This window comes from Poromitra crassiceps (assembly GCF_964638095.1).
Source record: "Poromitra crassiceps genome assembly, chromosome: 2".
Taxonomy (NCBI): Eukaryota; Metazoa; Chordata; class Actinopteri; order Beryciformes; family Melamphaidae; genus Poromitra; species Poromitra crassiceps.
The window spans coordinates 11,979,843-12,002,058 of NC_139624.1; the positions used below are offsets into that span (position 1 = coordinate 11,979,843).

General features: G+C 44.8%; 1 protein-coding gene across 3 annotated transcripts in view; it reads left to right on the top strand.

Moving 5' to 3' along the window:
* xylb (xylulokinase homolog (H. influenzae)) overlaps positions 1-22,216 on the top strand; it is a 128,161-nt gene that overhangs the window by 6,730 nt on the left and 99,215 nt on the right. For all 3 annotated transcript variants that reach the window (XR_014553544.1, XM_083655813.1, XM_083655814.1), the window contains exons 4-17: positions 1,298-1,378; positions 1,956-2,042; positions 2,498-2,626; positions 2,888-2,953; positions 3,493-3,565; positions 5,465-5,583; positions 6,003-6,084; positions 6,380-6,420; positions 10,086-10,201; positions 11,762-11,877; positions 11,955-12,028; positions 13,775-13,871; positions 14,947-15,005; positions 15,253-15,340. Coding sequence is in view for 2 of the 3 variants with exons in the window: in XM_083655813.1 (XP_083511939.1) it covers positions 1,298-1,378; positions 1,956-2,042; positions 2,498-2,626; positions 2,888-2,953; positions 3,493-3,565; positions 5,465-5,583; positions 6,003-6,084; positions 6,380-6,420; positions 10,086-10,201; positions 11,762-11,877; positions 11,955-12,028; positions 13,775-13,871; positions 14,947-15,005; positions 15,253-15,340 (1,228 nt within the window). In the remaining variant the exon portion in view is untranslated. The remainder of the gene's footprint in view (positions 1-1,297; positions 1,379-1,955; positions 2,043-2,497; positions 2,627-2,887; positions 2,954-3,492; positions 3,566-5,464; positions 5,584-6,002; positions 6,085-6,379; positions 6,421-10,085; positions 10,202-11,761; positions 11,878-11,954; positions 12,029-13,774; positions 13,872-14,946; positions 15,006-15,252; positions 15,341-22,216) is intronic.

Here is a 22,216-nt window from a genome sequence, read left to right on the forward strand (position 1 = left end):
CCTACTTCTATCCTTGCATATCTATTTTCCCCATTCACGGCACCAAGTTACAGTATGTTATAGAGAGGCAAAGTGACTGCCTACTTCCTGCTTCAGCACTGTACCAGAGATTTTCATCCGCAATTTATTTTCCCATAGACAATTTGTAAAATGCTTATAAAAATAGTTTTACTTTGTCAAACCAAACGGTTCAGCTATATTTAGAATCGGGAGAGACCATAGAACATTTCACTCGACCAAAACTTAAAAAAACTAGGCTACATCTAAAAAATATTCTCTTTTAAATCTGTTTACGTTTTGGTCAGAGTGAAATGTTATTTGGTCTCTCCTGTTTCTAAATATAGCTGAACCGTTTGGTTTGAACAAGTAAAACTATTTTTACAAGCATTTTATGAAATATCTATGGGAAAATAAAAGGCGTATGAAAATCTCTGGTACAGTGCTGAAGCAGCAAGTAGGCGGTCACTTTGCCTCTATATGATTTCATTTTATGTTTTCATTGTCTTATTAGTCTGATTTTATCCAGGTCATTGGTCATTATTTGCGTCATTTGACGTTTTCAGATATTCTTCTGCGTGTGCTACTTTTGTGGGGGAACCTGGTCTTTCATATATGTAATGGGCAATGCGAGCAAGGCTATTTAATTTGTTTAGCACATTACATACACATTGCAAATGAATGGTACATAACGTTATCCTACATGGAATAGGTAGGCAGAACAGCAGGGGAATGGGATTCAGCCCGCAGTTCGGGCGCCTCGTTTCCCCGCTTGTTCATTTTTAGCGTTATTTATTGACGGGGGTGAGGAGGACGCCACTTGTTACATCAAAACTTCATTTGGGAGCATGTCATTATGTGGAACAATCCATTACTCTGGCATCGATTGATTTGTTTTTTCAGCACCGAGATGGTGGACAGCTCCAGTTAAGATGCTTCTTAAGAGCCTTCTTTCGGGCTGTCTTAAGAAGGCCATTAAGAACGCGTTTGGGAAACACTCTTTTCTTAAGGCTCCGTCCTACCTGAGCCTTCCTAAGGAGTTAAGAAGGTTCTTATTTGGGAAACGCAGCCAACGCATGTGCTTCATGTAAGGGCTGTAGCTTTGTTAGCGGCTAACATCTTGCATTTAGAAATCCCCAGCCGATTGGTAGGCGGGGCCATCTCCAATGATCTGCTATCACCAGACTACCCTGCCAACCCCAGTCCCACTTTGTAGTACTTTGTAGTACAGGTGTGTGCGTGCGTGCGTGTGTCCAGGCTGTAATCCGATTGGTCAGTGTGTGCTTCTTGTGTCCCCCAGGCTCTGGATCTGCTATTGGATAAGATGAAGAGGGCGGGGTTTGACTTCTCCCGTGTCACAGCGCTGTCAGGCAGCGGACAGGTGAGGTCATCACTGTCCTCCAGACGAGTGGTTCTGAACGTGGGGTCCTTGAAGGGGTTCCATCATCACTGATAACATCACTGATGACATCATCACTGAACTATAGCCTCGGCCTTAGGGCAATCAGCCTTAGGGCAATCAGCCTTAGGGCAATTAGGGCGATTAATCTGCCCTAATTTAAAAAATCCAGCTCCGTCAGGTCACCCACACGGGTGCTCTTTACACTCTCTGAAAGTTTCAGCCTGATCGCATGTAAAACGGCATAGCTGTGGCCAAAATTCTTGACAGAGAAACAGAGTCCACATTGCCAAATTTATATATAGATATATATATAGATAATTGACTGTATGTATAGATAGATAGATAGATAATGACTGCTTTGATCATAGTTTCACTCTCTCTGTCTCTCTCTCTCCCTCTCTCTGTCTCTCTCTCGGTCTCTTTCTCTCTGTCTCTCTCTGTCTCTCTCTCCCTCTCTCTGTGTCTCTCTCTCTCTCTCCCTCTCTCTGTGTCTTTCTCTCTCTCTCTCTCTCTCTGTCTCTCCCCCTCTCTCTCTCTCTCTCTGTCTCTCTCTCAGCAACATGGTAGTGTGTATTGGAGGAGAGGAGCTGTTCAGACCCTCAGACAACTCGACCCAGACAAGAGCCTGCACGAGCTACTGCAGGTGTGTGTGTGTGTGTGTGTGTGTGTGTGTGTGTGTGTGTGTGTGTGTGTGTGTGTGTGTGTGTGTGTGTGTGTGTGTGTGTGTGTGTGTGTGTGTGTGTGTGTGTGTGTGTGTGTGTGTGTGTGTGTGTGTGTGTGTGTGTGTGTGTGCGCGCGCGTGGGGGGTATATTTTGTGACACAAATGTGAGTGCTATAAAATAAATCAGAAACTTGTGTCTCTGATCAAAAATAATCCCCTTAAATCAAGTAAAAACATGATTGTGTAGGCATACAGTAGATCTCGAAAAAGGTATTTTTTATTTTAATAGAATATTAGAAAAAGGCCGGCTGCTCCAATATCATCTAACTCTGAATTAACTAATAATTTAGCTAATTGTATGTAACATACCAAATAAAAGCAAACGGCAATGTCTAAGAATGCAACGCCGTGTGTGTGTGTGTGTGTGTGTGTGTAGCTGTGTTTCTCCTCGTCTTCCTCTCCGGTGTGGATGGACAGCAGCAGCGGTCTGCAGTGTGAGCAGCTGCAGCAGGCAGCAGGGGGCGCTCTGAGCCTCGCTACCATCACCGGCTCCAAGGCTTATGAGGTGAGACAGGTCCTGTCTGGCTGGAAGTTTCTTTTTTGTTCTAAAAAAACAGAAAAATAAAATATTGAAAAACGTTAATTGCCAAGCAGCTTAGCATCAACTGAGGAAATGTAACGTTTGTGTGTGTGTGTGTGTGTGTGTGTGTGTGTGTGTGTGTGTGTGTGTGTGTGTGTGTGTGTGTGTGTGTGTGTGTGTGTGTGTGTGCGTGCGTGTGCGTGCGTGCGTGCGTGTGTGTGTGTGCGTGCGCGTGCGTGCGTGCAGCGGTTCACAGGGAACCAGATAGCCAAGCTGCAGCAGAGCCGGCCGCAGGAGTACCAGGACACTGAGGTGAGCCATGACTTTTGACCCTGCAGGGTAGCTGTCCTACCATCCTGTTCCACATCCGGAGGCATTAGGTTTTTAGGTTGTCCGTTTATCCGTCTGTCACATTCTCCTGAATGCGATATATGTCAGGAACGCCTTGAGGGAATTTCTTCAAACTTTGCTAACTTTGTACTCTGCCACACCTGGCTGTAAATACTCAGTCCATATCTTGTATATATTCAAAATGTAGGTGTATTTATTGTGTTATTGTGTGTTGTCTATATGTAACGTGTGCACCTTCTACACTAAGACAATGTCCTTGTGTGTGCAAACATACTATGGCAGAATAAACACGTTATTACAGTCACACAGCTATTACAGTAGCAGACGCACAGTTCACAAAGTGAGGATGCCTTCGTTTCTGTACTGCAAACAACTACAAAGTGTTCAATTGATATATGGAGTATGTGTGTGTCTGTGTGTCTGTGTGTGTGTGTGTGTGTGTGTGTGTGTGTGTGTGTGTGTGTGTGTGTGTGTGTGTGTGTGTGTGTGTGTGGTTCCAGAGAATCTCATTGGTCAGCAGCTTTGCCGCATCACTCTTCCTTGGAGATTACGCTGCTATTGACTACAGTGACGGTACACAATTAGCATTCATTCATTCATTCATTCATTCATCCTCTCATCATTTAAACGTCGTTGAACGGACTACAGTGATGGTATGGTACCATTACAAGCTGTGTAGGAAACTGCTATCGTTAATTGATTGATTTAATTGAATAACAAAACAAATAACAAAATCTGTCATAAAGCATTCCCAGTTAACAAATCCGGTCTACGGTAATTAAAAACAATAAGCACTTCATATTATTTCTGAATATAACTGATCTCACTGTCACTTACAGTAGACCGTGAGCGTGATTGGTTGAACTTGTAAAGCAAAAAGAGAGTCAAAGTCACGCCCACTTCCTGGTTAAGCATACAGACCAAGAGATTTCATCCGCCATTTATTTTTCCATAGAGATTTTGTAAAATGCTTAGAAAAAACAGTTTTACTTGGTCAAACCAAGCGATTCAGCTCTATTTAGAATAAGGAGAGACCATATAACATTTCACTTGGACCAAACCTTAATGCCTAAACCTAAAGGCAAAACTCTGTTTTTCTTCTTGTTCCTACAGTTAGATGTTTGAGCTTCAGTGCTTCACTGTGCAGAACGTCCACTTGGACTCAAGGATGAACTGATTAGATTTTGGTGGTCAAAGGTCAAAATTCAAGGTCACTGTGACCTCATCTTCTAGCTCGTTAACGCGATATCTCAGGAACGCCTTGACTGAATTTTGTCACACTTGGCTCAAACATCCACTTGGACTCAAGGATGAACTGATTACATTTTGGTGGTCAAAGGAAGGTCAAAGTTCAAGATCACTGTGACCTCACGAACGCCATTTTCAACCTCGTTAAAGGAGAATTTCGGTTTTTTCGAACCTGGAGCCATCTCCTGCCATTAATTATGATTTGTCCACTCACCAGGCGATCCCCGCGGCGTATCTGGGCATCCTAGCGTTGTTTTGATATCAATAGCGTCCAAGTCAGTCGTAAAGTGGAGTTGATTTGGGGCCAAGTGTGAGCCTGTATTTCCTGCATCTAAATAGCTATTTTTCTTCCCTTTTTCGCCAAATATCGCCGTAATCTGATCCGTCAACATCCAGCCGAGTGTTATTTCACCCCAGGCTGTTTCCTGGAGTGGACAGGGATCAAATTACCTCAAACGTGATCTAGGTCACCAAGTCTCGTGAAGTCCCGCGATACTTTCCTGTCGACTGGCCAAATACAGGCAGGACGCTTTGCGGTCGTGGTTTTAGCGTAACCTATGTGGGGTTTGGCGTAACCTATGTGGGGTTTGGCATAACCTTCGTTATTTCGAATCCCACATAGGTTACGCCAAACCCCACATAGGTTACGCTAAAACCACGACCGCAAAGCGTCCTGCCTGTATTTGGCCAGTCGACAGGAAAGTATCGCGGGACTTCACGAGACTTGGTGACCTAGATCACGTTTGAGGTAATTTGATCCCTGTGCACTCCAGGAAACAGCCTGGGGTGAAATAACACTCGGCTGGATGTTGACGGATCAGATTACGGCGATATGTGGCGAAAACGGGAAGAAAAATAGCTATTTAGATGCAGGAAATACAGGCTACCACTTGGCCCCAAATCAACTCCATTTTACGACTGACTTGGACGATATTGATCTCAAAACAACGCTAGGACGCCCAGAAACGCTGCAGACATCGCTAGGTGAGTGGCCAAATCATAATTAATGCCAGGAAATGGCTCCAGGTTAAAAAAAAACGAAATTCTCCTTTAACTCAATAGCTCAGTAACCAAACATCAAAGTCTGGACAGACATGGATGTCGACTGCTCACTTGTTGGCGGAGGCGTACAGTATATCCGCGGTGCGGTCGTTTCCAGTTTATAAAGGTGACCGGATAAGTGATCCAGATACAGGTGTAACTGGTGGGTTGGTGTGTTGTTAGGCTCTGGGATGAACCTGCTGGACATTAGGACTAGGAGCTGGTCTGAGGTCTGTCTGGAAGCCAGCGCTCCACACCTGGCCCCCCTGCTGGGAGAGCCGCAGCCCTCCTCCTCTGTGCTGGTACAGTTTAGTTACTGAATGTCACTGCCTCCCTATACACATTCCCCTCCATACATGTGAAACCTGATCTCTCTCTGCCTCCCTCTCACATTCTGACATGAGTTGAACCTGTTAAAGTAAATGTTCTTTATTTCCTAGAATGTTTTACATTGTAGGAGGAAGTGCATCTCTGCCTCAACCTCACCTGTCCAACCTCTCTACCTCCCTCCCTCCTCTCTCTCTCCTCTCCCTCCTTCCTCTCTCTCCTCTCTCTCTCCTCTCCCTCCCTCCCTCCTCTCTCTCTCCCTCCTCTCTCTCCCTCCCTCTTCTCTCTCCTCTCCCTCCCTCCTCTCTCTCCCTCCTCTCTCCCTCCCTCCTCTCTCTCTCCCTCCCTCCTCTCTCTCCTCTCTCCCTCCCTCCCCCCCTTTCTCTCTGTGCAGGGTCCCGTCTCGTCTTACTTTGTGTCTCGGTTTGGTTTCAGCCCGGGCTGCAGAGTGGTGTCTTTCACTGGAGACAACCCAGGTATCCATCTATCCATCTATCCATCTAATCGAGAACCCTTGCCTTCAGGCTGCAGTTCTGCTGTCTGTTCACTAGATGGTGCTGTGTGTTCACTGTTCTGTCTGTAGGGACACGACTTGCTGTTGACTGAAGGCTACCTATGCTGTGTGTGTGTGTGTGTGTGTGTGTGTGTGCGTGCGTGCGCGTGTGTGTGTGTGAGTAAGAGAGGAGAGAGACTATCGACATGTTTTATTCATGAAAATGTTGTAGATTTTGACTTGAACGTATTCTCTCTCTCCCCCCTTCTCTCTCTCAGCCTCTCTTGCAGGGATGAGGCTACAGGAGGGAGACGTCGCTGTAAGTTTCTATAGAACCAAACTATCACTCAGCTAACAGATCCTCCTTTCAGACCGAGCTCCAACCAGGGTTCATTCAGTGTTTGAGGGTAAAGGCCCCCTCCAGTCAGTTGGTGTTCCATGTCAAACACACATGAGCGTCCCCTGCAGTCAGTTTCTCTACCTGTGTATCATTGGTGTTCCATGTCAAACACGCGTGATTTCTATTCGCACATAGGTTACGCAATAACCACGCCCTGTGCCCGCCTACGCAGCAGTCAAGCGCCGGGATTGGCCAGGAGCAAGTCTTTTGTCTTCTTCTTTTGACAGCTGGAATCTCCCACACCACAAACACTGGAGGGCACGCAGCCCAGCGATTTCATGAACCAACTGAATAGCTCTTGAGGACGGACAGCGATTTCGAGAGTGGACATTGAGAGCGGACATTGAAATGAATTATGGTCACCTACCTTCCTTAGCATAGTAATAATAATAAGCATAATAATTGTAATCTACACAATGTACACAATCTACAAAAACATGCAATAATATAAACGGTGTTGTGTTCACGTTCATAGCTCATATAATATAATGTATCATATCGTTAATTTCAAGCTCAATTCTTACCCAGAGAAAAGGTACAGCACTGAAAATGTAACAAGCAATAGTTTTTTAAACATCTTTATTTTAAAAGATGAAAAAACCCAGGTGCTTTAGTCCCAAGCTTCAACAAGCAGACATTTTATCTCAAAAATCAAATACAATAAAAAAAATCCAGTCCACAGTTTTTTCTACATTTTTCCCAAGTCCAGTCAGCTGTTCTGGCCAATCCCGGCGCTTGACTGCTGCGTAGGCCGGCACAGGGCGTGGTTATTGCGTAACCTATGTGCGAATAGAAATCACGCGTCAAACAGACATGAGCGCCCCCTGCAGTCAGTTTGTCTACCTGTGTAATGTGTATCATTGGTGTTCCATGTCAAACACACATGAGCGCCCCCTGCAGTCAGTTTCTCTACCTGTGTAACGTTGGTGTTCCATGCCAAACACACATGAGCACACGCTGTCACACGTCATCATTTGTGCCAAAGAACTTACATTGATAAGATGTGTTATTGATTTGTTCCCATTGCAGCATTGACTGCAGCGCTGTTGTAAAAAAACAGCTTTGCGTCTTGTCTTCATTAAACTCTTTGTCTGCGCCCACAGCGGAAATGCCAGAAACAGTATGCCGCCATTTGTAGTTGGGTTTCCATCCAAAGGTATCGCAAATTTTTATCGAATTTTGCCGGCAAAAGAAAAAGCGAAATAATGTGCGTTTCCATTCGCTGCTATTATGTGTATTATAGAGCTGTCAATCACCTGGTGTTTGAGGCTGTCTGCCTCTGCTGATCAGCTGCTACAGTAGATCTGATACATGCAGGCAGGTAGTGACCACGCTCTATTAAACACATCTACGTGATTCATTTAAAGGTTCTGGATTCTCTACAAAGGTACATAGACCATAAGATGCAATTTCTGGATTACCAGGTGCCACTCTTCAACTGCAAGCATAACGTTATAATCAGTGTTGGGCAAGTTACTTTCAAAATGTAATATACTACATATCACTAGTTATTTTCATTTGAAAGTAATAAGTTACTTTACAATATTACTGTCTGTAACTCATTACTTATTACACTACTTTTGCATTACTTTCACCAAAATAACTGCAGTAGCAGAATGACATCACTGCCCTGGAACCATCCCGAAAAAGAATTTAAACCGTCTTGAAGTCAGTGTAAACCATCCAAAATTCTAAATGTTATCCTTTTCCTTTGTTATTGTCATCTATAGTGGTTATTTGCATAAAAACACACAGTTTGGTTAGGAAATGATTTAAATATGTGCTTTGATAAAAAAAAAAAAGTTACTCAATTTGTAACTTGAGTTACTTGACAAAGTAACTGGTATAATATTACTGAAATCCTATAAGTAATAAGTTATATTACTGAGTTACTGCTAAAAGTAATATATTACATGTAATATGTTACTTTTATAATGAGATACCCCCAACACTGGTTATAAGTAATTCCAGAAGTGAGTCGCACTAATCCCAGTCTTCTGTTTAAACACACCACGTATTTACCATTATTTAGCTTACAAGGTGTAGCCCTGCTTAGTGTAGCTACGCTGACATGTCAACATGAAACTGTGGGTTTTTCAATGGAGAAACAACGGAAGATTCGCTTCATCTGTTTCCACTGCATTTATCACATTACCATTTATCCATACAGACAACCTTTCCACCTGCCCCAACCGTGAAAACTGTTTTGCGATATTTGGAGTTTTGCCCCCCCACACATTTTGCACACAGTTTCCACTCAGTTTTTTTATGCGCAAATTGAAATTTCGCATAAAAACAGGTGGATGGAAACCCGACTACTGTCTCCCTGCATCTCCGTAACAAACGTTAGAAGATTAGAAGCCACAATCTTGTTATAATATCAACAAACCGGCCAACAGATATCAAAGCTGGTGGGCTTTGGGGAAAGAGCGTAACTCCAACTGGTTAACAGTTCTATCACATTGGTGATATAATTGTTACAGGCTGCAAAGCTCTCACACATCATTGCACCCTATACACCAGAGTTACAGTGGCCCTCATTGGCCCTGCGCAGACTTTTTATTTACAAGTCCATCCTTGGTCTGCTTCTCTCTTACCTTTGTGGGTATATCTCCATCAAAAGTAGAAATGATTGTCTGTGCTCAGATGACACCCTCTTACTGTCCGTCCCCAAGGTTCACACTGAACTTGGCAAACAGGTCTTTGTGTTCTCTGCCCCTGCAGCCTGGAACCACATGCAGACAGACTTGCAGCCTGGAACCACTTGCAGACAGACTTGCAGCCTGGAACCACTTGCAGACAGACTTGCAGCCTGGAACCACATGCAGACAGACTTGCAGCCTGGAACCACATGCAGACAGACTTGAAGCCTGGAACCACTTGCAGACAGACTTGCAGCCTGGAACCACTTGCAGACAGATTTGCAGCCTGGAACCACATGCAGACAGACTTGCAGCCTGGAACCACTTGCAGACACACTTGCAGCCTGGAACCACATGCAGACAGACTTGCAGCCTGGAACCACATGCAGACAGACTTGCAGCCTGGAACCACATGCAGACACACTTGCAGCCTGGAACCACTTGCAGACAGACTTGCAGCCTGGAAACACATGCAGACAGACTTGCAGCCTGGAACCACATGCAGACAGACTTGCAGCCTGGAACCACATGCAGACAGACTTGCAGCCTGGAACCACTTGCAGACAGACTTGCAGCCTGGAACCACTTGCAGACAGACTTGCAGCCTGGAAACACATGCAGACAGACTTGCAGCCTGGAACCACATGCAGACAGACTTGCAGCCTGGAACCACTTGCAGACAGACTTGCAGCCTGGAACCACTTGCAGACAGACTTGCAGCCTGGAACCACATGCAGACAGACTTGCTGCTAGCTGAGCTGATCCCCATTAGCACATTAAAAAATATAGTGACGGCTTGGAGGCAGATTAAATTGGAGGTTGTGAGTGCTTCCGTAGCTAGACCTGTTTCCTCCTGTCTCTCTTTTAGTCATAATCGTGTGTGTGTGTGTGTGTGTGTGTGTGTGTGCGTGTGCGTGTGCGTGTGTGCGCGTGTGTGTGTAGGTCAGCCTGGGCACCAGTGACACAGTGTTTGTGTGGCTGCAGCAGCCTCGTCCGGCACTGGAGGGACACATCTTCTGTAACCCAGTGGACCAACATGCCTACATGGCCCTCCTGTGGTGGGCACACACGCACACACACAAACACACACACGCACGCACGCGCACACACACACACACACACACACACACACACACACACACACACATACACACACACACACACACACACACACACACACACACACACACACACGCACATTAGATTCAAGGTCTGAAAAATGAAGTAACTTAAACCTGCATTGTGCATTCTTTCGAATGGCCTGCAGGGGGCAACTCCACTGGCTGTAAAAACATGTCCGGTTACTTGGAAGTCAGTGGAGAAATGACCACTACAGGAAGCTAGCTGTTTTTTCCTTCAAAATATTGGAAATATTTAACGAGCAGCGAGTACTGAGAGCGCTGGCTGTGTGACCAGTCGGACTAGCTAGTATCAACCCCTACTATACTGGCATGGAGAAAACACTGTCGACGTGCTTTTGTAACTAACGTTAAATGCCGACCGGGTACAGCCATCGGCTCCTCGCAGCAGTAACGCTATGAACATGTAACTGAAGTTGGCCGCAGTGTAGCTGCTGAATGTTGACAAACTTCATTCATAGTTTACAGTTTATCGATGTTTACCGGCCAGCTAACGCTGAACCAGAAGAACAAATACAATTGTGTCTAACACGGAAGAGGAAAAAGTGGGCGTGGCAACATAAGATGAATATCATGCTATATCATGCCTTCCTATATCAATCATGTCATGCTAGCTTGTCAGAAAGGTGGCTAAATAACGCTCCAAATAGAGAGCCGCAGGAACGAGTCCGGAAATCATCGATGCTACCACTCCTGGTTCTTCACTGTTTTCGCCTATGGGAGTTTTGAATGGTTTTTTGGCGCGATGCTTCTAATAATCTCTCTGGGCAACGCTGGCTTAATCAAACGCGAACCAGTGTTTAGTAATATCATCTTCACACACGAGGACCACTTTTATGAGTTTTGAAGCTTTTACGTGCCGTTAAAAGGGCGGCTAGCAGCTAGCAAACGGCTAAATGAGACTACACTGTTGAGTCGATGGGGATATATACGTCAATAACGTCACCACTTCAAAGGACGAACACGGAAATTCTCTTTCCCTCACCTGGTTCAGCCCGTTCAGCCCGGGGTAATCAGTGCACACATCAACAACAGTCCAGGTTGAGTGGTGACGTGACGTGGAAGCCTATGCGACAGTGTGTAGTTCTGGATTAGCTTAGCTCGAGCGTTTTACTTCTAGGGCTCGCATTTACGCTACAAAACTCATGAAAGTGGGCCTCATGTGTGAAGATTATCCGACTGAACTCTGGTTCGCGTTTGATTAAGCTTGCGTTGCCCAGAGACCGTATTTGAAGCATTGCGGCAAAAACCCATTCAAAAATCCCATAGACAGAAACAGTGAAGAACCAGGAAGTACGGGACTTCCGCGTTCTGACTACAAAAATACGTCATCCCTGCGGCTCTCTATGTAGGCAAGGGAAAAAACTGTTTCAAAGGGGTGCTCTTTTTCACAGCCTAATATGTACGTGTGTGTGTGTGTGTGTGTGTGTGTGTGTGTGTGTGTGTGTGTGTGTGTGCGTGCGTGTGTGCGATCCACAGCTTCAAGAACGGCTCGCTGACGAGAGAACGCGTCAGGGACGAGTGTGCTGGAGGATCATGGGAAGTATTTTCCTCCGCCCTGAGGGACACACCCCTCGGTAACCACGGCAACATCGGTGAGGCTTCTCCCTTCCTTCCTTCCTTCCTTCCTTCCGTCCTTCCTAGCTCTGATTGGTTGCTTGGTGTTTTGCAGGCTTTTATTTTGACACGATGGAGATCACACCGCCTGCAGTGGGAGTTCACCGATTCGACCAAGACGACAACAAGGTTAGAGAGAGAGAGAGAGAGAGAGAGAGAGAGAGAGATGAATTGAGAATGTTTATTAGGGACTGTGATGTTTTTGCGTTCCGGCTGGTCCTGGGCTGGGTGAGTTTCATGTTTAGTGATTTATTATTAGTGGCCGGGCCAGCGAAGCGGCAGGGCCACTTATTGTATTTGCCTGTATTCTTCTTCTCCCGGGAAGTTCGATTTCCCATGCATGAAAACTAACCAAACTGTGCACAAAGGTCCAGTCCCATGCCAAACGTCTTTGACGCAAATTTGGCGCCAATAGTCCTAACGGCGGCACTACAGCGACCGTCTAAAGTTTCAAATTTGAAAATTCATAAAAAATCAGGCATACGTGCTACGGCTTTGCAACTTTCACCGAAATGTGCGCCCAAATGAGGAGAAACTTTTGTACAATGCAACCTATGGCCAATTATGAAGTCTAAAGACCGCAAAACAGCAAAAACTGTAAAACGAATTAAACCCTACTCCTCCCACATTTTTTCTTCAAACGACACCAAACTTCAGCATCTGCAATCGGTAGACTGTCCTACACAAAAGTATCAAAACAGATTTTCGATCGGTCAAAAATTGAGCACACAGTGCATCAAAACGTTGAATTCTGGCCCCGTGTATAGCCTAATTGCCTTAATTACCTATGGCAATTAGGTTGTATTTGTGATGTCATCAGTCAGTCAAGCAATTGTGATGCCATCACTGATGTCACTCGAGCAATTGTGATGTCATAATAGCTCAAAGCCTTGAGACTTGCCCGGCCATGACCCATTGCTGCGCAGCAGCTATAATTTTATTTTATATTTATTTATTTATTTATTTATTTATTTATTTATTTATTTATTTATTTACTGGACTTCCCCCCCATTCTCTCCCCTATTGCACTTGGCCAATTCCCCCTGCTCTCACGGTCGTTGATCCACCCCCTCTGCCGATCTGGGTACAGTTGTAGACTAGCACATGCTTCACTCTGATACATGTGCAGTCGCCAGCTGCTTCTTTTCACCTGACAGCGAGGACTTTCAGCAGCGGGACCTAGTGCGAACAGCCTGTTCTCTCTCCTGCCCTAAGGGAGGACATACAGGACCCCCAAAACACACACCAGCCGGCTGAGGAATGCACTACCTTCTTTCCATAGGCCATAAAGGTTTGGACATGCTCCACAGATCGTGCGCTGGGACTGAGGCTTTCATGCTCAGAGCACCGCCGTTTACATCGGACAGTGAACGGCCCATGAAAAGTCAATGAAACACCATTATGTTCAGTACTGTGGTTTCACTCTCAAATGATCGTATCAGCACATGAACAGAATCACCAAACGTGTTTTTATTGAATCTAAAACAGTTAGAAATCAAAGTTTAGCACGTGGGTCAAGAAATGTGATCAAAACATGTTCTTACTTCTTCATTTCATTTCTCTCCCTGTCTCTCCCTGCAAAGCGCAGCGCTCCCAGGGGAGCTGCGCGCTGCTAGAAAAATCTTCAGGTACGCGCCAGCGGGTGCGGCAGTCTCGCCCCCCCCCCCCCCCCCCCCCGACGTGCCCATCGCGATGACATCATATTTGCCGCGCATTAATATTCAGCAGAATCAGCACATTTGAACAATCCCGCGATAACACTGATAACCGTGATCATTTTGGTCACTATAATGGTGATGTGAAATGTTCATGTGCGTTTCATCTCTACGACCCGCACAGACCTAGTTGTAATGTTTCGATGCGTCTCTGTTCCAGGTGTCTTCACTGAGTCCCCAGGCGGAGGTCAAGGCCCTGGTGGAGGGCCAGGTCCTCTCCAGGAGACTCCACGCTGAGAGGCTGGGATACAAGATCAGTAAGACCTGACACGACCAGCTGTGCCTGGATAACATCTCAATGCTGCTCAATCAGTTTGATTATTTACACCACAATAACACCTAACCCTGAACAAATTGATACAAAAGGTATTTCAGTGGATTCTGGTACCATTGGGCATGCTATAATATAATATTAATATGAATAATATTCATATTAATATTAACTTTAATAGCCATAGTGAGTAATCACATTACACGCTGTCCCTGTGAATAATTAACTGATGTAATTTCACTAATTCAATTCCTTGAGCCCTAAAACCCAGGGGTTAGGCACCAAAACCATTTTTAGTATGTTATTAGCATGTTTGTAGCATTTAGTATGTTATTAGCATGCCCAATGGTACCAGAATCCATTGAAAAAGTTTTTCTATCAGTGGTTCTCAACGTGGGGTCCGGGGACAACCAGAGGTCCTGGAGGGAGTTCCAGGGGGTCCCCAGAAAAGGGAAAATTCAGCATGATTTAATTGACAAGAAGTTACAAATAGAATGAATTGCTGTTTTGGTCATAGTTTCTCCGTTATCTCTCTGCCTACAATACAGTCAGTCATGGAATTCCGGACACATTTTCAGATTTGGGTCTGAAGCACAACATCTCATCAGATGGGGTCCATGGGGCCTAGGTGGACCAACTTAAGGGTCTTTGATATGAAGCAGGTTGAGAACCACCCATTTAAAGGATAAGGTGTTGTGTTTCTCAACTGGTGGGTCGGGACCCAAAAGTGGGCCCATCCCCCCGAACAGGCGCCCCACCGACCAGAGAAGGCGCTATAGTGCAGCAACCAGGACTCATACCCTAACCCCACTGACTTGGTTTCCCACCCGCAGACACGGCCGATTGTGTCTGGAACCTGTCTGACCAAGCCTTAAGTACCGCTGCCGGGAATCGAACCCGGGTCTCCGCGGTAGTAGGCGAGTGCTTTTACAGTACCTCTACACTATAGTCTTTCAAGCCAGACTATTGCTGTGTGTGTGTGTGTGTGTGTGTGTGTGTGTGTGTGTGTGTGTGTGTGTGTGTGTGTGTGTGTGTGTGTGTGTGTGTGTGTGTGTGTGTAGTTCCTGGGACCAGAGTGCTGGCAACGGGAGGAGCATCTTGTAACAAGGACATTCTTCAGGTCAGTGTGTGTACACTACGTGTGTGTGCAGAATGTGTACATCTGTGTTATTAAAGTATTATTAATCATGTTAAGACTTCCGTCAGACTCCAGTTAGTTTTCCGCAAGGAAGAGCTGCGGCTGAGAGGGAGGGAGTCTCTCTAATTGGTCGGTTATGATGAAATGTCTGTCCCTCCCCTCCTCCCCCCCTCTCCCTCTCCCCTCTCTCTCTCTCCCCCCTATCTCTCTGTCTCTCTCTCTCTCTCAGGTTCTGTCTGATGTTTTTAACGCTCCAGTCTTCACCATCGATGTGTCAAACTCTTCCTGTCTCGGTTCAGCCTACAGAGCTCTGCACGGTGAGTAAAGTTACTACAATACTGATAATACTACCAATTACTGATAATACTACCAATACTGATAATACTACCAGTAGTACCAATTCTAGCAATATCATTGATTACCAAACTGTGCGGGGCTCAGCCTGGTGGTCTGCTTTTTTTTTTTTTTTACATTTATGTTTACGTTTTTTAATCACGATATATTCCCGAAAATCACGATTTTGAAAATCTAATTTCAGAGGCTGTAGCTGACTCAGTTTTAAATCCAGAGTGAAGTTTCTGGTACCATATGAAACTAGAATAGATAAGGCTAGATAAGGCATCGATTGGTACCAACCATGTCATGCTACCTTGTAGGGATAGGCATCAATAATCGATAATTGATCGTTAAGGAATCACTTCGATGATGTGGAATTTTTATAGATTTTTTAAACATTTTTTTAATCAAATATATGTGCTGAAAGAGTGGATTTCACTATGCGGTCGCAACCAGGTGAAGGTGCAATCTAACTAGTTTTAGGAGACGGAAAACTATGAGGGTTTTCTGTCTCCTAAAACGAGTTAGTTAACTAGTAAACTATGAGGGTTTTCTGTCTCCTAAAACGAGTTAGTTAACTAGTAAACTATGAGGGTTTTCTGTCTCCCAAAACGAGTTAGTTAACTAGTAAACTATGAGGGTTTTCTGTCTCCTAAAACGAGTTAGTTAACTAGTAAACTATGAGGGTTTTCTGTCTCCTAAAACGAGTTAGTTATCTAGTAAACTATGAGGGTTTTCTGTCTCCTAAAACGAGTTAGTTAACTACCGTAAATTCCGGACTATAAGACGCACCGGTCTATAAGCCGCACCTTCAAAGGTGACTATTTTTTTCTTCTATAAGCCGCACCGGACTATAAGCCGCGGGTGTTTTGATGTTTAATTACCATATGTAAGGCTTCGTGCACAGAGGGGATTGTCGGGAAATAGATGGCTGTTTGGGGAAGCTCCCATTTATTAACATTTCAACAAAACAAAAGTCAGGTCACTAATCCCCAGACAAAATCACACATTGTGGTATTTTTTGTTTTTTTTACAGTGCACACAGTGTCCGCGGTGTGGTGAAAAGAGGGCAAGAGAGGAAATTAAAACAGAAGTGGATTTATAGTTAGAAAGAGTGCTAAAGAAGAGAGAATTCCGTTTTTTATTTTTTTATTTTAGTTACTCACAGTACTATTGACCAGTCCAACTCAAAGGATATTCGGCAGTTTCACTTTGAGCTCTTGTTCCGCCGCTGTCCATCAATGGTTATGACGAGTCTCGCTGGGTACAGTACGCCAAAGCGATATCCATTGACTCGATGATGCTGTTGTATGTTGCGCGTTTCTGTTGCACCAACGCGGACGGTGAGGGGCTTCTTCCCCGCAGCCTGGAGGATGAGTTGACGGTCGGGCCAGCGGAGTAGGCAGATGAAGATGGCCCTCGGTGGCAGGCCGGGGTCTGGACGTGGCCGAGGCGCCCGGTGTGCGGGAGAAAGGAGGAGGAGGAGAAACCGCCACCTCCACAGCCAGCCACCTCACACACCCCAACTGTTTAATAGTGCCCGGCTCGCATGCCTCTCGGTCGGCTGGCCGGACAATATGCACCCAGCTGCAGCAGCAGCTTCGGGAGGTTTTCTCACTGTGTTCGGGACTTCGGCTCTAACTCGGCCAGATGGCTGGACACGAGTGAAACTCTTCACGGTTGCATTATTTTCTTTAGTGAGTGAGTGGATGGACTTCTGCACGTTTTCAAACTTGTTTTCAAGCTGCTCAAAACCTCTGAGCGATGTCGGACTTAATCGATAGTGTTTCACGGAGTAAAAGTTTAGCCCAAGCGGTGTATCTCCAGCCTCCAGCAGGTGAGTCATTTCCTCATTCATGGCGTGATTGCTTCGTCTTTTTCTTTCTGCTTACCTGTGTTGTGTTATGTTATGTTATGTTATGTTGTTAAAAGAGGGCAAGAGAGGAAATTAAAACAGAAGTGGATTTATAGTTAGAAAGAGTGCTAAAAAAGAGAGATTTTTTTTTTTTTTTGGAAAAAATCCATAGATAAGACGCACCGTTATATAAGCCGCAGGGGGCAAAAAAGGCAAAAAAACGGGAAAAAAGCCGCGGCTTATAGTCCGCAATTTACGGTAGTAAACTATGAGGGTTTTCTGGCTCCTAAAACGAGTTAGTTAACTAGTAAACTATGAGGGTTTTCTGGCTCCTAAAACGAGTTAGTTAACTAGTTACCCGCTGCCGAGGAGAATGAGATCCAGCACTCAGCAGCCAGTGGAAGCAGAAAGGGAGAGAGCAAAACTGAGTTTTGTTTTGGACCGTTTCGAGTTAAAAGATGACTTTGCTCACTGTAGGCACTGCGATGCCGTGTAGAAGTACAAAACGGCCACAACGGCAGTGAGCCACCACTTGGAACAGCGTAGTACATCCAAGCCTGGTTAACGCATCTCTCTCACCCTGCCCTGAGCTCATCTTCCTCCTAAACAAGAATCGGCAGGCTGGACGCTGGAGTTAACTTGACTTTGTCGTTTATGAGTGGACACTATAGTCACCAGCGCCTTCATATGTGACTCACTGTTATTTGTTTCATGAGGCCCTAAGTTAAATAGGCATACATTCAGCCGGTGTCTCGCGTGGTCAACAGGTCCCAGACCAGGCAGACAGGATCAGGGATTTAACCCCCGCAGTAAAAACACACACCTGAACAGACGTCTATGTCCCTGCTTTTGAATCCCCAATCCGGTAGTGTAGAGCTGCAGCACCGTCTTTTGGTGTCTTTAGTATTTTCTGCCATAAGCATTTTGTAAAAAATATATATTATTATTATTATTATCGATAATTGATCATTACTTTTTCAGAATTGAGATTATGGCAATTTATTCAGAATGCCCATCCCTACTACCTTGTCAGGAAGGTAGCTAAATAACACTCCACAAGGGAAAAACCATTACCAATATTAATATTAATATTAATAATAATATCTGTGTAAATGAAGAGGCAAAAATACCCCTAAAAAAGCACAAGGCAGGAATTATGTATTTATTCACAGAATTGACATGAAACAATGTACAACAAAGTGCAGACTGTATAGTGCCTCTTTAACCCATTGATACCTGATGCAGCATTTGCGTGTATATCCCTCATTACTGCAACTTCTTCATGACTCCACGTGTGAAGTAAAAATGTTTAAAGGAAGGATACAAAATGATGCCTCAGTAAAATCTTTTCAATGTGGGTAAATCAAGCTTACAGGGGAAAAAGAATGCAAAAAAGAGTGTTACAATCAGTGGGCATTTCAGCCTGCCTATTTTTGACGCCTATGCGGAAATTGCATTCTTTCCAAATGGCCAGTGGGGGTCGCAGTTTGTGTAGCACACTCCCGGGAACATCCATTCAACTATATGGGAAACGAGACAACTTCTCTCTCGGTCTATGTATTAAATAAACACTTTCCAAATTAGTGTATGGTCTGAAAAAACAATTTCAAGTCTTTTTCATGCTCTAACGCGCTCCGTTTTCCAAATGATAGCCCCATTTCGAGGAAAATTGACGACAAACATCGGATAAAAAGAACAGTAATACTTCCGACCGGTAGAGGCAGCAATGTGCCGCAAGGCATCAGGTAGCAAGTATAGTTGAGCAAATTATCAGAAAATAGCGTTACTTTATGATATTTTAATAATGTTAGTAGACACACGTAACTATATAGATACCATACATCTAACGTCCATAACATGGCGGACCATTTAACGTTATTTATACCGTTAGATAAAGCCTTAAGCCTTCTCTGTATTCAGACCATTGGATTCAGCACAGAAACCGGAGTACATTAAGGTTTTAAATAGAGTCACGTTATAAACAACTAACCAACGCTGGGGGTCCGTATGGAAACAGTGTTACTCGAAATGGTTAAAAGATAAATCAATTTGGTCATTCAGTGCCGTTTTACTGCAATGTAAAGTAAGTAGCGTTAGCGGCTACATTAGCAACAGTAGCTGACTACCCATAATGCATTACGGCGATAAGGGAGAGAGAGCAAATTCGGAAACTCCCCCGGCAGCCGCTAGGGGCAGCCGCCCCTTCTCCTCGTACTTCCGTGTAGCATTAATCCATTCAACCAATCAAACGAAATCAAACAATATCCGCAAGTGAGCTTCATTTTGCTGTGTCAAAGTCAATGAGCTATGTTGGTCCATTATATATAGGTCAATGGTTACAATACACATTTCTGGATAAATGTCATGATATGGCATCACAATATAGTATCACGATACTGGTGCCAATATATCGAAGAGGAAGTATCACGATATATCGATATTTTGTCCCACCCCTATAAAATACATTGAAAAGTTGTTATAAATGCTCCTAAAAAGATTTCTGCATATACCCTGCTGTAGAATTTAGAGTAACATCTCTGATAACTCATAATTTGTGATGAATATTATGAAGATCAGTTAAAGATCAGTTAAAGATGGATAAAATAGATAGATTGGCTGTGAGGATGATACAAAAGCACAGCTGACAGGTATGTTACAATCATTCTAAACATCTTCAGCAGCTAAGATTTACATTAAGTAGAAACTTACAAACACATTTTTAATTTTTAATTTGATCTCATCTCAAACTCCTCCCGCAGTGGAGGCTGCACCCTCTGTCATCTGCTTTAAAACAGCTTGTTACGCCTTGCACCTACCTCCTCAGTTTTAGTTTGTACTTTTGGTCTGAGTTAAATGGTAAATGTTAAATGGCCTGCATTTATATAGCGCTTTTATCCAAAGCGCTTTACAATCAGTAGGTACATTCACCCATTCACACACCGATGGCGGCAGGTTACCGCGCAGGGTGCTCGCACACCATCAGGAGCAATTTGGGGTTCAAGTATCTTGCCCAAGGACACTTCGACATGCAGAGTGGAGGAGGCGGGAATCGAACCACCGACCTCTTTTATCCAAAGCGATTAGTGGACAACCCGCTGTACCTCCTGAGCTACAGCCGCCCGTGTGAGAAATGTTCTATGGTCTCTCTCCTGATTCTGCATATAGCTGAATCACTTGGTTTGACCAAGGAAGACTATTTTTACAAGGATTTTGCTAAACGTCTGTGGAGGTCATATGCCGAACTCGGAAGAGGGCGTGGCTTTGGCACTCTACGGGCTACGTTAGGATACTGATGCGGTCTGTTGGTCTTTGATTGGCTGCAGAAAACTTTGTAAACTCTCGTCCTTTATAAAGTTATCATTCTTATTAATAGTGTTTGGTCCACTCGGTGTTGCATCGTGGGTAAAAATCACAGCAGTAGTAAATAAAGAGACGGAGGAAAATGCATAAAGTGTGCAGCTGCTCTGCTGCAGGGCTGCTCGTTTACTTTCTTTGCTAATTGACTCCCCAGAGAGCTAGACTGAACCTGAATTCATAATGATGATAGTAGTATAATGATGATAATACTCCTTATTTGTACAGCACTTTCAGTTAGCAGGCAGTTACAAAGTGCTTTACATGGGAGGAACTGAAAGGAAAAGCATCTTGGGGAAATCTAATGTTGCTCTTTATTTTCTCTTTGTTGCGATAAACAACATGACGTTTCTAAAGGATAAATAACAGCCCTGTCGCCACAATGATGTTGGCATTTTACGCTTCTGCAAACCACAGATATGTTTAATATATTAAAGGATCATTTTGGTATTTCTCAACCTTATTTTCATAATTATTTATCTTTAACTAACTAATCAGAGCAGACATTTCTCAAATTGATGCAGTTCCCCCCAAAAGCCTGCTTTTTTTTTTTTTATTCCCCATTAGTGCTCATTTTAATGTATCTATCCTGGTTGCTGCTCCACCCTCTGCCGAGAGCCGAGAGCTGAAACTGGCTCCATGCTTCCTCCGAGACATGGGCAGTGTAGCCAGCCGCTTCTTTTCACCTGACAGGGGAAGCTTCACCGGTAGGACATAGCACGTGGGAGGATCACGCTATTCCAACGAGTTCCCCTCCCTCCGAACAGGCACCCTGAATGACCAGAGGAGGCACCACTTCAGCGACCAGGATATTGCATATTTTTGGTGAGGGGTTCCTATATGAAGGAAACCCCCAGGGGGCACAGGGTAGAACATGCAAACTCCACACAGAAAGGCCCTTTTGACGACCCCACCCGGGCGGTGGGACATGCAGACAAGCACGCACTCCTTCAATGGAACCCAGGACCTTCTAGCTGTGAGGAGACTGCGCTACCACTGCGCCGCCCTGCCGCCCTATTGATGCAGTATTGAGCTAGATCTAGCTGCACAACGGCCTGGAAGGGTTTTTTGCTCGTGACCCCCAGTCGCAGAAGCAGAGAACTCTGTTTCCCCGTCCGCTGCTCCTAACTGGAAGCGTGCTGGATGCAGTCTGCTGTGGGCAGGCCACTAACTATCGTCAAAAAGTTCGAACTATCCCTTTAAGTGCGACACGAGTCCAAGTCACAAGTCCAAGTCCCCCTCTCTGCTGTATAGCCTAGCTTAAACGTACCTGACCCTCTCTGCTGTATAGCCTAGCTTAAACGTACCTGACCCTCTCTGCTGTATAGCCTAGCTTAAACGTACCTGACCCTCTCTGCTGTATAGCCTAGCTTAAACGTACCTGACCCTCTCTGCTGTATAGCCTAGCTTAAACGTACCTGACCCTCTCTGCTGTATAGCCTAGCTTAAACGTACCTGACCCTCTCTGCTGTATAGCCTAGCTTAAACGTACCTGACCCTCTCTGCTGTATAGCCTAGCTTAAACGTACCTGACCCTCTCTGCTGTATAGCCTAGCTTAAACGTACCTGACCCTCTCTGCTGTATAGCCTAGCTTAAACGTACCTGACCCTCTCTGCTGTATTCACCTTATTCTTTGCCCACACATGG